This window comes from Podarcis muralis, chromosome 15, assembly GCF_964188315.1.
Source record: "Podarcis muralis chromosome 15, rPodMur119.hap1.1, whole genome shotgun sequence".
Lineage (NCBI taxonomy): Eukaryota > Metazoa > Chordata > Lepidosauria > Squamata > Lacertidae > Podarcis > Podarcis muralis.
In genome coordinates this window covers 40,650,388-40,664,082 of record NC_135669.1, presented here as the reverse complement: position 1 = coordinate 40,664,082, position 13,695 = coordinate 40,650,388, and the positions used below count along the sequence as shown (strand labels likewise).

Here is a 13,695-nt window from a genome sequence, read left to right as displayed (position 1 = left end):
TTTGTCTTGTTGGTGTCCAGGCCGACGGACGAGGAGGCTGAGCAGCTGCTCCAGCTCATGACCAGCCGCCCCCCGGCCACTCCAGCCGGCGTCCGCTTTGTCTCGCTCTCCTTCTGCATGCTGCTGGCCTTCTCCACGCTTGTCAGGTACCCTTTCGACGGCAGGCGGAGGAACCCTTTTGTCACTGGGGGGGGGGGGGAGAGAAAATGCGGGGGGGGGGGACATGGGCCAAGCATTGTTTCAAAGCTCTCCCATTCCCACCTGCAGAAGACGTTAGACCATGGGTAGGCGAACTAATCGCCTTCTTAATCCGGCAGAAGGTCTGGGAATCAGCGTGTTTTTACATGAGTAGAACGTGTCCTTTTATTTAAAATGCATCTCTGGGTTATTTGTGGGGCATAGGAATTCGTTCATTCCCCACCCCCCAAAAAAAATAGTCCGGCCCCCAACAAGGTCTTAGGGACAGTGGACCGGCCCCCTGCTGAAAAAGTTTTCTGACCCCTGTTAGACGTCCTGCCTTGCAGAAGCCTTTAGGACTTGTTGACCCATTAATAACGTCCAGCATTTTCCCAGGGGTGAAAGTTTGGGTGGAAGAAGGCAATTGGTTTTATTGCAGAGTTATCGCTGCATGCAGGATTGTGGGCGATGGGGTGAAGCTGCAGGTATTCCCTTATCTCACAGAGGCGCAAGATAGTAGTAGTAGTAGTAGTAGTAGTAGTAGTAGTACTAGTAGTAGTAATAATAATAATTAATAATAATAAATTTATTATTTATACCCTGCCCATCTGGCTGGGTTTCCCCAGCCACTCTGGGTGGCTCCCAACATAATAATAATAATAATAATAATAATAATAATAATAATAATAATAATAATAATAATAAATAAAGGAGGTAAGGAGAAGAGTCCCTGCTTGCCATTGGCTGAGCTGCCCTGATGTCAGAGAGGCAGGGCCTATTCTATTCTAGATTCCTCTGCTATCTGAGGCTAGGGAGGCAGAAGAGGCAGATGATAGTGCTTTTGGGGTAAGCAAGAGTGACTGGTTGTAGTGCCTCGCTATGAAACGCCTTCCCTGCATCAGTCCGTCAACCATCACCTACCCTTTTTAACATTTAGGATCAAGTGGGGGAGGGGAAGTCACTGCCCTTCTAGTTTCTTAGTTAGGTTTTTATTGTAGTATTATTATTATTAATACTCCACCCCGTCTGGCTGGGTTTCCCCAGCTGCTCTGGGTGGCTTCTAAGACATATTAAAACATAATAAAACGTCAGACATTAAAAACTTCCTAATACAGGACCGGCTTCAGATGTCTTCTGAAAGTTGTGTAGTTCTTTATCTCCTGGACATCTGATGGGATGGCCTGGCTCCGTATAATAACATAAAACAATGGGGACTAGTTGACTCTTTCATCTGCATCTGTAACGGGAACATCTTTTTTTATGTAGCACTCCTGAACAGGAGCAGCTGATGGTGATGTGGTTGAGCTGGATGATCAAAGAAGAAGCTTATTTTGAAAGGTGAGGAGAGAGCGGGCCTTTTTCTGCTTTCCCTGGGGAAAATTATGCAGCCCCCGAGGTGTTTTCAATAATAATAATGATGATGATGTCCTTGTTGTCAACTCTCCTCCTCCTCCTCCTCCCGTCTCCTGTTCCAACAGCACTTCTGGGGTATCAGCATCCTTTGGCGAGATGCTGCTCTTGGTTGCCATGTATTTCCATAGCAACCAACTCAGCGCTATCATCGACTTGGTCTGCTCTACTCTGGGGATGAAGGTAAGCGCTCCTGCCTTGTGCAGAGGCATCCTTCTTTGAATTCTCCTCCTGCAGAATGCTGGACGTAATGGGCTGTTGGCCTGATCCAGCCGGCTCTTACACATGTAACCCTTTTGTTTCAGATCGTTATTAAGCCGAGTTCTCTGAGCCGCATGAAGACCATCTTCACGCAGGAGATTTTCACGGAACAGGTGACCCAGCCCATTCCACGCTCAGCCTGTGTGGCTGTGTTGCAAAACGCCTTTGAAAAACTGCCCTGCTGTTTTTGTGTCTGTTCAGACCTCTCCTTCCTTTCCTTTACTCCCACCCTACCCTGGCTCTTCCAGCTACTTTCCCTTCTCATCCTACCCCTCCCTCCTCTCTTGTTTCTTCCTCTTTACTTCTGGGGAAGTAAATGACAGGGCTCCGTTGCAGCAGCAGCAGCAGCAACAGCAGCAGCAACAACAACAACAACAATTGTATTATATATCCCCCACCACTCTGGGCAGCTTACAGCTCATAATTTTTTTTAAGACATTAGACATTAAAAACTTCCCTAAACAGGGCTGCCCTCAGATGTCTTCTAAAAGTCAGAGAGTTGTTTATTTCCTTGACATCTGATGGGAGGGCGTTCCACAGGGCGGGTGCCACTACCAAGAAGGCCCTCTGCCTGGTTCCCTGTAACCTCACTTCTCGTAGGGAGGGAACCGCCAGAAGGCCCTTGGCGCTGGACCTCAGTGTCCGGGTAGAACGATGGGGGGGAGGAGATACTCCTTCAGGTATACTGGGCCGAGGCCATTGCAACATCTTTTGAGCAGTCAGGATGATAAATCCAGTTTGGGAACGTGGTTTGGGCAGGTGAGCAAAATCTCACTGGGTAAATAATGAAATTGAAGGGTTTTATCTGACTGAATTTATTTTATTTCATAACATTTATGAAATGAATGCTTGATTGTAAAAACAAAGTGCGGGTGCTGCCATGAGTATTATGGGGTAGCTGTAGCCAGGCTAGTTTTGCAGATCAAAGCGTCTGAGGGGGAAGGGGATCTCGCAGGTAAACTAGTCCCAACTTGCTGAGTTCTGCTCCGAGTAGGTCCACTGAAAACCATGGACCTAAATTTATTTCCTGGTGCTCCTGGACGCAGTTGAATGGCGCTCTGCTCCACGCTTCCTTCCTTCCCTGTTGGCGCTTCTGCTGTTCCGTTTCTGAAAGGTTAACGAAGTTAAGGCCTCTCTCCGTCCCAGGTGGTCACAGCTCACGCGGTCCGTGTGGCCGTCACGGGAAACCTCAGCGCCAACATCACCGGATTCCTGCCCATCCACTGCATCTACCAGCTTCTCCGGAGCCGCTCTTTCACCAAGCACAAAGTCTCCATCAAGGTGGGTGGCTGCGTCTGCGGAACCAAACTCTTGCATCCGGAAGGGACAAAGGAGCTTGCAGAGCCTTCGCTTTCCCTCTGCAGAAGGTCCCAGGTTCAATCCCCGGAAAAAATGTCCCCTGTCCGGAACTCTGGAGAGCTGCTGCCAGTCAGTGTAGACAGTACTGAGTTAGAGGGACCAAGGACTTGCTATAAGGCAGCTTCCTATGTTCCTGTTTAAACCAGCCCTCAATTCAGAACCCTGAGGACTGGGATATTGCTGTATTTTCCAAGGAAGTAGGACTCAGAAAGAGCCCTTTCTGAAAACCCCAGAGAGCTGCTTGTTAAGAGCAGACAGTGCTGAGCTGTGATGGACCTAATAACCTGACACGGTTTAATAATACTAATAATTTATCATTTATACTCCGCCCATCTGGCTGGGTTTCCCCTGCCACTCCGGGCAGCTTTCAACAGAATAATAAAAACACAATCAAACATCAAACATTAAAAACTTCCCTAAACAGGGTTGCCTTCAGATGTCTTCTAAAAGTCAGATAGTTTATTTCCTTGACATCTGATAGGAGGGTGTTCCACAGGGTGGGCGCCACCACCGAGAAGGCCCTCTGCCTGGTTCCCTGTAACTCTGCTTCTCGCAGTGAGGGAACTGGCAGAAGGCTCTCCTTGGAGCTGGACCTCAGTGTCCGGGCTGGATGATGGGGGTGGAGACGCTCCTTCAGGTATACTGGGCCTTTGAGGCCGTTTAGGGCTTCAAAGGTCAGCACCAACACTTTGAATTGTGCTCAGAAATGTATTGGGAGCCAATGTAGGTCTTTCAGGACCAGTGTTATATGGTCTCGGTGGCCTGTAGCTCAAAATGTAGAGCATTCCTTTTTATTACTTACTGCAATTATTTTTATACCTCGCCTTTCAGGATATAAATCCTAGCAAGGTGCCACATTGAATGGCATATTTTAAAAACACAACACAATTTTTAACCTATCACAAACACATTATAATGTGTCCCACGTGACCATTGATGGTAGATCACCCAGTGGTGAGGAGGTAGTCCAACTGGAGCAGGCCCTGAGGTTGTCTTCATCTGCCTTCCTCTGTCTGCGTACTTTGCATGCAGAAGGTCCTGGGTTCAAATTCCTGGCTTCACCAGACATGGCTGGGGAAGGCTGTTGAGCAGACTCCCGGAGTTCTGCTGGCAGTTAGAGGGAACTGTATTGGGCTGGGGTGGACAAATGACCTCAGGTGAGATAAATCAGAGCTGAATGGTTGAGCACACGATTTGTACGCCAAAAGTTGTGGGTTCGAACCCCAGAATCTCCAGTTCAGAGACCTTGGGGGTTGCAGGGCAAACTAGCTATGCATGAAGTATGAAAAGAGTTGGGTTCATTTTCCTCTTTACTCAGCCAAGACTTGAAATACTAAGTTTACTCTACTTTGTTTGGTTTTTTGAAGGACTGGATTTATAGGCAGCTGTGTGAAACCACCACTCCGCTCCATCCTCAGTTACTCCCCCTGATTGATGTCTACATCAACTCTGTCCTCACACCGGCATCGAAATCCAACCCGGAAGCCACAAATCAGCCAATCACAGAGCAGGAGATCTTGAATGTTTTTGAAGGACTAATGGGGGTATATCTAATCTCTCTCTCTCTCTTTGTGTGTGATGTTGTATCTGGCTTTATAATTTCACTTTATTTGGTCTACGGACTGTAAACATCAAATACAGTTTAGGGTTCTCAGAAATAACCATGGAGGAGCAGGTGGGGTGGGGGAACACAGTTCCTTTTAAAAATAGTGTAGCAAATTGGAAATAGTTTTTAAAATGATAATTTTGACTTAGTATGCATCTTAAATTATTAAATGAGGAGGCAGAGAAGCACCTACACCACCTTCAGCTCCTTGGAAAAAAAGGTGGGGAGATAAAAGCAACAAATAAAATAATGATAACAACAATATTCTTCTTGTTAACAGTTCTGACCCCTGTTTAGTAACAATTCCGATGGCTTCAGTAAGGAACTTGGCTTCTATTTTTCTCCTTAAGTCTGGAGTCTGCCATTAAAACTGAGGTGCTGAATTCATTTGCATTCCCCAAGTGCAGAGAAAAAAATCTGAGATCCTCCGTCCCTATAAAGTGTGCTGTGTAGAAGAGAATGGGTTGTCGTGCCGACTGAGCCGTTTTCGGCACTCGCCAAGGCAGCCTGGTGAATCCACCTTCCGTAGCCGCTGATGGCAAAGTGCAGAACGTGCCCTCCTCTATCTAGGATTATTTATGGTGCTGAATTCCTAGCAGGCTAATACTCGCTCCTCAGTTGTAGGCCCAAGCCACAGTACTGAGCAAACTCAGGGGTCTGGCTTTAAGTTTAATGCAAGGCTGGGGGACCTGTGGCCCTCCAGATGTTGCTGGGCCTCCCACCCATCCCCGTCCCACCAGCATGGTCAGTGGTGGCCTGGGATGATGGGAGTTGTAGTCCAGCAATATCTGGAGGAGCCAGCAAGACATCATCACCCTGTGCTCTCCTATATGAATGTGCCTTGTGTCTTCTGTGCCTTTTTCATACGTAGGGAGAGAACGCTCGTCTGAATCAGCGTTACGGAATCACAGCTCAACTTCTCGTCCTATATTACATTCTGTCTTACGAAGAGGCAATCCTAGCCAGCTCCAAGACCCTGGGTACGTGTTGGGATGTAATGTTTGCCGGACAGCGTGAGTTTTCAGCAGGCTCTAAGTAGCTGAGAATATATGAGCAAATGTCTCCATTCGGATCGTTTCATAACTTACGTTGTTTCCTTTTTTATTTTGGAATAGTTCAGTGGTTTTGATTTTGATTATGTACTTTGTGTTTTTATATTCGGATTTTATCCTGTGAACTGCCCTGAGACCTGCAGGTATAGGTGGTATATAAATTCTAATAATAGTAATAATAAAATGAAATAAAATAGAATAAAAGTAAAAAGAGAATAAAGAAGGGAAGAGGGGAAAGGTATATCACTATATATGCTAACAATTGCACCTCCATATAACTTGGGTTGTTTCAAAACCCTAAAATGTATTTTATATAATTGACTTTTTATTTCTATTCTTTGTATATCATATTTGTTGTTTTATTGCTGTGGTCGATGGCTGACGCAAATAAAGATTCATTCATTCATTCATTTCCTAACCTAACCATACATGGCCCTCTGGTTCGGTCAGCTCCTTCATGCAGGGGCAGAGAACCTATGGCCTTCTAGATGTTGCTGTCCTGGCACAGGAAGATTTGAAGTAGGAAAGAGATCTTCATTCAGGCAGGTAATGGTACAGGCCCAGCAGTAGACACGCAGGGCTCAGGAGTTTGGGAGCAAGGCAAGCAGTTCTGAGCCGGACAGAAGCAACAAAGTCAGCTGCTGTGCTGCGCCCACCACCAAGGTTTGAAAGACAAGGCGTTGGGCATTCGATTTCAAGACTCTCTCGCCTTTTGGGGATGTCAGGATTATAAGCGCACACTCCGTCCGGGCTGGTGGGCCTTCTCCCATCTGCAAACGTGGCACCTGGTTCTAGGCAGCAGGCTCTCACCCTCCTGCTTGGGTCATTTTGCGTCCTGTTCAGCCTCCCCCAGTCTGGCTTCCTGCTTCCCCTTCCAAAGCGTAAGGGAGAGGTCGCTCTGCTCCATCCCATGTCCAATTCCCAGAGTTCCTTAGGAAGAGATGGATTGTTAAAGCACTCTGGGAATGGTCACTCTCAGTGGGGAGTAGAGAGTTCTCCTAGCAATTCCCAGAATCGTTAAAGGGACCCCTGACCATTAGGTCCAGTCGTGACCGACTCTGGGGTTGCGGCACTCATCTCGCTTTATTGGCCGAGGGAGCCGGCGTACGGCTTCCGGGTCATGTGGCCAGCATGACTAAGCCACTTCTGGCGAACCAGAGCAGCGCACGGAAACGCCGTTTACCTTCCCGCTGGAGTGGTACCTATTTATCTACTTGCAAACGTGTAAATCTATTTAAAATCTACTTAAAAGTCATGTATTTAAAATCTACTTAAAAGTCATTTATTTACTTAATACTCCCCCCACCCCAATCTTCCCTCCAAAGAACTCAAGGTACAGTTCCCAGGATTTTTCATCTGTTTCATGTGGTATGACACCGTTTTAAATCTGAAGCTTGCTTTTAACTTTTTTTTTGCTTTTGTTTGTAACCCTTGTAATGCTTTTATTGGTACAGTTTTTGTCTTTTTAATGTTGCAAACCGCTTTGATTTTTTTTGTGATTTAACCGTATGCAAATACTTTCATAAATGAAGTAAAGTAAAGTAAGCATCGGGGCAGATAAAGTGGCTAGAATCCTGAATGGCTGCAACGTTTTGTCTTGAATGATTGCCATTTGATCAGCAGTAGTTCTTGACTGACCAGCAGGCGACTTTCCTCGTCTCTTTCACAGCTGCCATGCAGAGGAAGCCCAAGTCTTACTCCCCGGCGTTGATGGACCAGATCCCGATCAAGTATCTCATCCGTCAGGCCCAAGGGCTCCAGCAAGAGTTGGGAGGTTTGTCCGTCTTGAGGGTTTGTGGAGGTTGTGTGCTCAGGAGAAACAAGCCTCTGTTTGGGATCTAAATAATAATGATAAAGCTCATAAAGACACTGAAACGGAGAGAGTCTGAAAATGGCTAATGTCATTAGCAATCAAATATGACACCAACACAACCACTTATTGTGGAATGCAACTGGTACTGTTTGTCCTGTTGAGCTCACATTTGTATGCTGGATAAATGGACGGCAGTCCATCACAGAAGTCTCTCAGGGTTTCCTTTGCTCTCTAGCCGCACAAAGTTTTTTTGAAGTGCCATCTCCCAGATTACATTTTACCATTTTTGTACTTTTATTTAATTTAATGTTATTTTATTTTTTTATTTTATTGTATTTAATTTTATTTAAATATTTTTTCTTTGATTTTTCCAATACAAAGTTATAAAAATCCAAATATATGGCCGTATACTGTACAGAGATTTCTCTGACTCTCAGGACTTCCCCATCCCTTCCATGGAGTCCCATTTTAAACATTTAAAACTGCATCTTCTTCCAAACTTAACTTTTATATTAATCCATATCGTTCATGGTAATTGTTGCACTACAAGTGAAATCAGAATTTCCATCTGCTTACAGTGGTCTCTTAGATACGTTATAAATGTTACCCATTCTTTCATAAAGCTTTTATCCTCTCGGTTCCTGAGTTTTCCAGTCAGCTTTGCCATTTCGGCATAGTCCATCAGCTGGGTTTGCCATTCCCCATTTTTGTACATTTAAACCAGGCATAGGCAAACTCGGACCAGTGGTCAGGGATGATGGGAACTGTGTCTCAAAACATCTGGAGGGTTGAGTTTGCCTATGCCTGATTTAAACCCTTTGCTTCTTTCCCATTTCTGGCTATCGATATTCTCACTGCCATTAACAAATAACCAATGAAATGTTTAAACAAGTTGTCACACTTGTCATTGTCCTTTCCCCCTCTCAACCTTAAAACACACTCTCTCTCTCCTTTCTCGAAGGCTTGCATTCAGCCCTCCTCCGCCTCCTGGCGACCAACTATCCCCACCTTTCCATCGTGGATGACTGGATTTGTGAGGAGCACATCACGGGCACGGATGCTTTGTTGCGCAGAATGCTGTTGACGGACGCGGCCAAGAAACACTCCCCCAAGCAGCTCCAGGAGGGTAAGGTGCCTCCCCCTTTGAAACTGCATTTGGCCAGTGTTCTGTGGGGTTTTCTGGACCCCCACAATCTTCTCTACCCAGCACAGCTCTGTTGTCTGACAGTCAGATTTTATATATTTTGGAGCCAGTGGCCATTAAAATACAAAATCACTAAAACCGAACAGGACCACCCCAAGAGTAAGTCAAAAACATGTACCTTTTTCAGAACTGCAAAGTATTAAAATGTTTAGCTGTCCCAAAAAGAAATGACACAAAAGGAAAAAGGGAGGAGGAGGGAGAAGGAAGAAAAAAGCAAGCTTAGGCACCATTTATTAAACATTACAGTTCTTATTGGAACCAGCTAGATTAGAAATGGTTCATGCAGCTCCATAAATTTTATCTAGCTGAGTCGGTGGAGTATGGGACTATCAGGGTTGTGGGTCAAACCCCACGTTGGGCGAAAGGATCATTGCAGGGGGTTGGACTAGATCAGGGGTCAGCAACCTTTTTCAGCCGTGGGCCGGTCCACCGTCCCTCAGACCATGTGGTGGGCCGGACTGTATTTTGGAAAAGAAAATGAACAAATTCCTATGCCCCACAAATAACCCAGAGATGCATTTTAAATAAAAGGACACATTCTACTCATGTAAAAACACGCTGATTCCCGGACCATCCACAGGCCGGATTTAGAAGGCGATTGGGCTGGATCCGGCCCCTGGGCCTTAGGTTGCCTACCCCTACTCTAAACTTGAGAAACAGTACAATGGTGGTACCGGCCTAATATCAATAGGCAGGGAGTTCTGCACTAACGGGTTGCTACACTAAGAGGTTGATTCCTCACAAATGCAGAACATTATACAGTGCTTGAAGAAATGCCAGTTCAGCAGACTGAAGTGGCTGAGTGATCACGTGTGGCTATTCTTCAAGCAAAGTGGTCTAAGGCAGTGGTGGCGAACCTTTTAGAGACCGAGTGCCCAAACTGAAACCCAAAACCCGCCTATTTATCGCAAAGTGCCAACATGGCAATTTATGCCCTCGTGTATAAGACGTAGGTGGCTCTGTGGGTTAAACCACAGAGACTAGGACTTGCTGACCAGAAGGTCAGTGGTTCGAATCCCCGCGACGGGGTGAGCTCCCGTTGCTCGGTCCCTGCTCCTGCCAACCTAGCAGTTCAAAAGCATGTCAAAAGTGCAAGTAGATAAATAGGTACCGCTCTGGCGGGAAGGTAAAAGGCGTTTCCGTGCGCTGCTCTGGTTCGCCAGAAGCGGCTTAGTCATTCTGGCCACATGACCCGGAAGCTGTACGCCGGCTCCCTCAGCCAATAAAGCGAGATGAGCGCCACAACCCCAGAGTCGGTCACGACTGGACCTAATGGTCAGGGGTCCCTTTACCCTTTACCTTTTTATTTTGGGGGACTCTGCAATTCTGTGTTTTAAATTCTGAATTTTAAATTGTTGCCATCCACTGGGACTTGCTGATGAAGGGCAGGTAATAAATTTGATGATGATGATGATAGGTGAAACTTAATTTCGTTCAGCATTTTCAGCACTGCAAGCAAATCACACGCAAGTGCTGCAGATTCTGGAGCATTTGACGCTTCTCTCGGCCGGAGAGCTGATCCCTTATGCGGAGGCACTGACGTCCAACATGAACCAGCTGCTCTACCCGGGAATCCCTCGCCGAATCCTTCAGACCGTCAACAGGCTTTGGATGGCCTTGAACACTGTCATGCCTCGGAGGTAGGAGGAGCCTGCTCTTGGGGGCCACTCTAGTCTGATGTTGCGTGTCTCCGTGTTCAGCTCCCTCATGTGGTGAGCCACCAAAACTGCAAGTAGTGGTGACCTCAGTGAAATGCCTTCTAGCCCTTGGCTGACTCAGCCCACCCAGTCCATTGGGTCCTTCTGAAAAGGAAGCATTCAGGGCTTCCTGTTCCAGATGAGCCTTGCTTGGCCCACAAGGCCTTCCTGATCTCCGGTGTGTTTCTCTGTTCTTGATTATGCTCTGATCTTAACTTTGGACTTGCACCTCAGACCCCATCTGCACTATACATTTAAAGCAATATCACACCACTTTATAAGCAGTCCTGGCTTCCCCCAGAGAACCCTGGGAAATGCAGTTTACCATAGAGCTCCAATTCCCAGAGGGATTGGTGGTATCTCTGTACTACACTTCCCAAGATTCTTTGGGGGAAAGCCGTGGCTGTTCAGAAGCATCACCATACCACTTTAATGTTGGGCTTAGATGGGGGTAAAATCTGACTCCCAGCTTGCCTGACACGGCTTTTGCTTCCAGCTGAGCTCAGACTTAGAATCATAGAATCATAGAGTTGGAATAGACCACAAGGGCCATCGAGTCCAACCCCCTGCCAAGCAGGAAACACCATCAGAGCACTCCTGACATATGGTTGTCAAGCCTCTGCTTAAAGACCTCCAAAGAAGGAAACTCCACCACACTCCTTGGCAGCAAATTCCACTGTCGAACAGCTCTTACTGTCAGGAAGTTCTTCCTAACTTCACGGCCCTTGTTTTCCCGTAGGTTGTGGGTGATGACGGCGAACGCCTTGCAGCCGTCCAACAACGTGGTCAGACAGCAGAAATACACTCAGAAGGACCTGATGATTGACCCGTTGATTGTGTTAAGATGTGACCAGAGAGTCCACAGGTAAGCAGCCCTCCTCCAGCCCCACTCCTGGCTTCTGTCACTGAGGGCTGGTTTGCATGGAACACTGTTGTTGTTTAGTTGTTTAGTCATGTCTGACTCTTCGTGACCCCCTGGACCAGAGCACATCAGGCCCTCCTGTCTTCCACTGACTCCCACAGTTTGGTCAGACTCAGGCTGGTAGCTTCGAGACAGAAGTGCCTGGCGTGCTCTGGTCCATGGGGTCACGAAGAGTCGGACACGACTAAACGACTAAACAACAACAACAATGAATGTGATGATGATGATCATCCTATTCACTGCTTCATGCACTTTTGCCTCTGGCCCTGCCATCCCTGGCATGTGGCCCCTGGAAGGTTTCCCAGCAAGGAATGTGGCCCCCAGAGTGAAAAATGCTCTCCACTCCCAACCTGCAGAGATTTCAAGTTCCCCTTTACTTTTCTTTTTTAATCTAGCTTCTTTCCCCCAACATCATCTCTCTCTCTCTCTCTCTCTCTCTCCTCCCCTGGCTTCATGCCCTTAGGTGCCCCCCTCTGATGGATATCACTCTCCACATGCTGAACGGCTACCTTCTTGCGTCGAAAGCCTTCCTGAGCGCCCATCTCAAGGAAACGGCGGATCAGGACATCAGGCCGTCCCAAAACAACTTGATGGGCTTGGAGGCCCCAGAAGTCACCCGGGAAGAACTGAAAAATGCCCTGCTGGCTGCCCAGGTAATTCTGCAACTGCTCCTCACCTGTGATCTGTAATCTTACCTGAGCAAAAAAAAAAAAAAAAAAAAAAAAAAAAAAAAAAAAAAAAAAAAGGAAAGAGAGAGAGAGAGAGAGAGAGAGAGAGAGAGAGAGAGAGAGAGAGAGAGGAAAAACCACCACCACCAAGTCAGGTGGTTTTTTATGCCTTGCACTTGAAGATCCCCCTTTTCCAAGCATTTTTGCAAGACAGCGCTTTGCCAGGGGCTCAAGCAAGGGCTGGTGATCCAACCTGGATAGTTCCATTGGTTAGATTTAGAACATGGTGATGATAACGCCAAGGTTGCAGGTTTGATCTCCATATGGGACAGCTGCATATTCCTGCATTGCAGGGGGGTTGGACTAGATGAACCTCACAGTCCCTTCCGCCTCTGTCAATCCAACCCAGTTCTCAGACATTCACACAAGGAGATCGGGATTATTATTATTATTATTATTATTATTATTATTATTAATTAAATTTGTATATCACTGTATACTAGCAGGTCTCTGGGCGGTTCACAAGATAATCACACAAACTTGAAAACTTCAAATTTTTTTTGTATTCTGCAAAAGGTCACCTCCATGTGAGCTGCCAGCTGAGTCACATCTTCTGCCCATTGTGCAGCTGGGGAAGGGCAGGCCTCTCCTCCCAGAGTAGCCCTTTTCTCTCCGCTGACCTCCCTTTGTTCTCACTCCACTTCCTTCTTGCCACCCCTTGTGAGTGTTGTTTTACCCTCTGTGACACCCGGGGCAAGAGAGCATGAAGGAATGCAAAGGGAGGTCTCCTTGCTGGACCATTCCTTGGAATGCCTCTCACCAAAAGCAGCAGGTATCTCTCTCTCCCTCCAAGAGAGAGGAAGAATGGTCAATTTTGCCACTTCTTGTCCTTCTTGTCCCCCCTGCCTTCCTTTTGACTAGATCCCCTCCAGTTTTCTTACTTTCTCTCCCCCCCCCCCCTCTTAACTGCTTCCAACTTGCCTCCAGCTGCGGCAAGAGGACTGAGCAATCAGCTTTGCAAACTGCAGCCTTTTGATGAGCCAACAAAAGGAAGCCGGCAGGGGGCTTCGCCAGTCGGTCTCAGTCTCTTCTGAGTTCTGCCTGCTTGCAAAGCTGGGTGTAAACTGCATCAGAGCCCCCCACGACCCTCACTTGTTCAGTTGAGCAAAGGGTGCTGAATAGATAGCAGCAGCAGCAGTATCCGGAACAAGTGATTTTGAAGATGGTTACGTTTCTATCCCACAGTGCTCAGTTCAAAAGTGCTGCAAATGTCTGCCTGTCTGCCTAGACCAGGGAACTTGTGGCCCTCCAGATATTGCTGAACTACAACTCCTGTCCCCTCTGTGCAATGAGTACACTGGCTGGGGCTGATGGGAGTTGAAGTCCAACAGCTTCTGAAGGGTCAGAGGTTTTCCAGCCCTTGCTTATTGTTTTTGGGATTTCCAGCGGCTGTGGGTGGGCCTTCGGTGATCTCCATTGCTCTTTGCTTTGATGGGGAATAAAATTGGGGTGGGAGGGACTAGGGG

At 47.0% G+C, this 13,695-nt stretch overlaps 1 protein-coding gene across 5 annotated transcripts in view; it reads left to right on the top strand.

Annotated features, from left to right (window-relative positions):
• The window catches only part of INTS2 (integrator complex subunit 2), a 30,416-nt gene that overhangs the window by 9,506 nt on the left and 7,215 nt on the right, over positions 1 to 13,695 (top strand). For all 5 annotated transcript variants that reach the window (XM_028707809.2, XM_028707811.2, XM_028707810.2 and 2 more), the window contains exons 9-20: positions 21 to 146; positions 1,444 to 1,515; positions 1,656 to 1,770; positions 1,893 to 1,961; positions 2,995 to 3,129; positions 4,575 to 4,751; positions 5,685 to 5,793; positions 7,535 to 7,639; positions 8,640 to 8,804; positions 10,321 to 10,522; positions 11,319 to 11,444; positions 11,965 to 12,154. In XM_028707809.2, the coding sequence (XP_028563642.2) occupies positions 21 to 146; positions 1,444 to 1,515; positions 1,656 to 1,770; positions 1,893 to 1,961; positions 2,995 to 3,129; positions 4,575 to 4,751; positions 5,685 to 5,793; positions 7,535 to 7,639; positions 8,640 to 8,804; positions 10,321 to 10,522; positions 11,319 to 11,444; positions 11,965 to 12,154 (1,591 nt within the window). The remainder of the gene's footprint in view (positions 1 to 20; positions 147 to 1,443; positions 1,516 to 1,655; positions 1,771 to 1,892; positions 1,962 to 2,994; positions 3,130 to 4,574; positions 4,752 to 5,684; positions 5,794 to 7,534; positions 7,640 to 8,639; positions 8,805 to 10,320; positions 10,523 to 11,318; positions 11,445 to 11,964; positions 12,155 to 13,695) is intronic.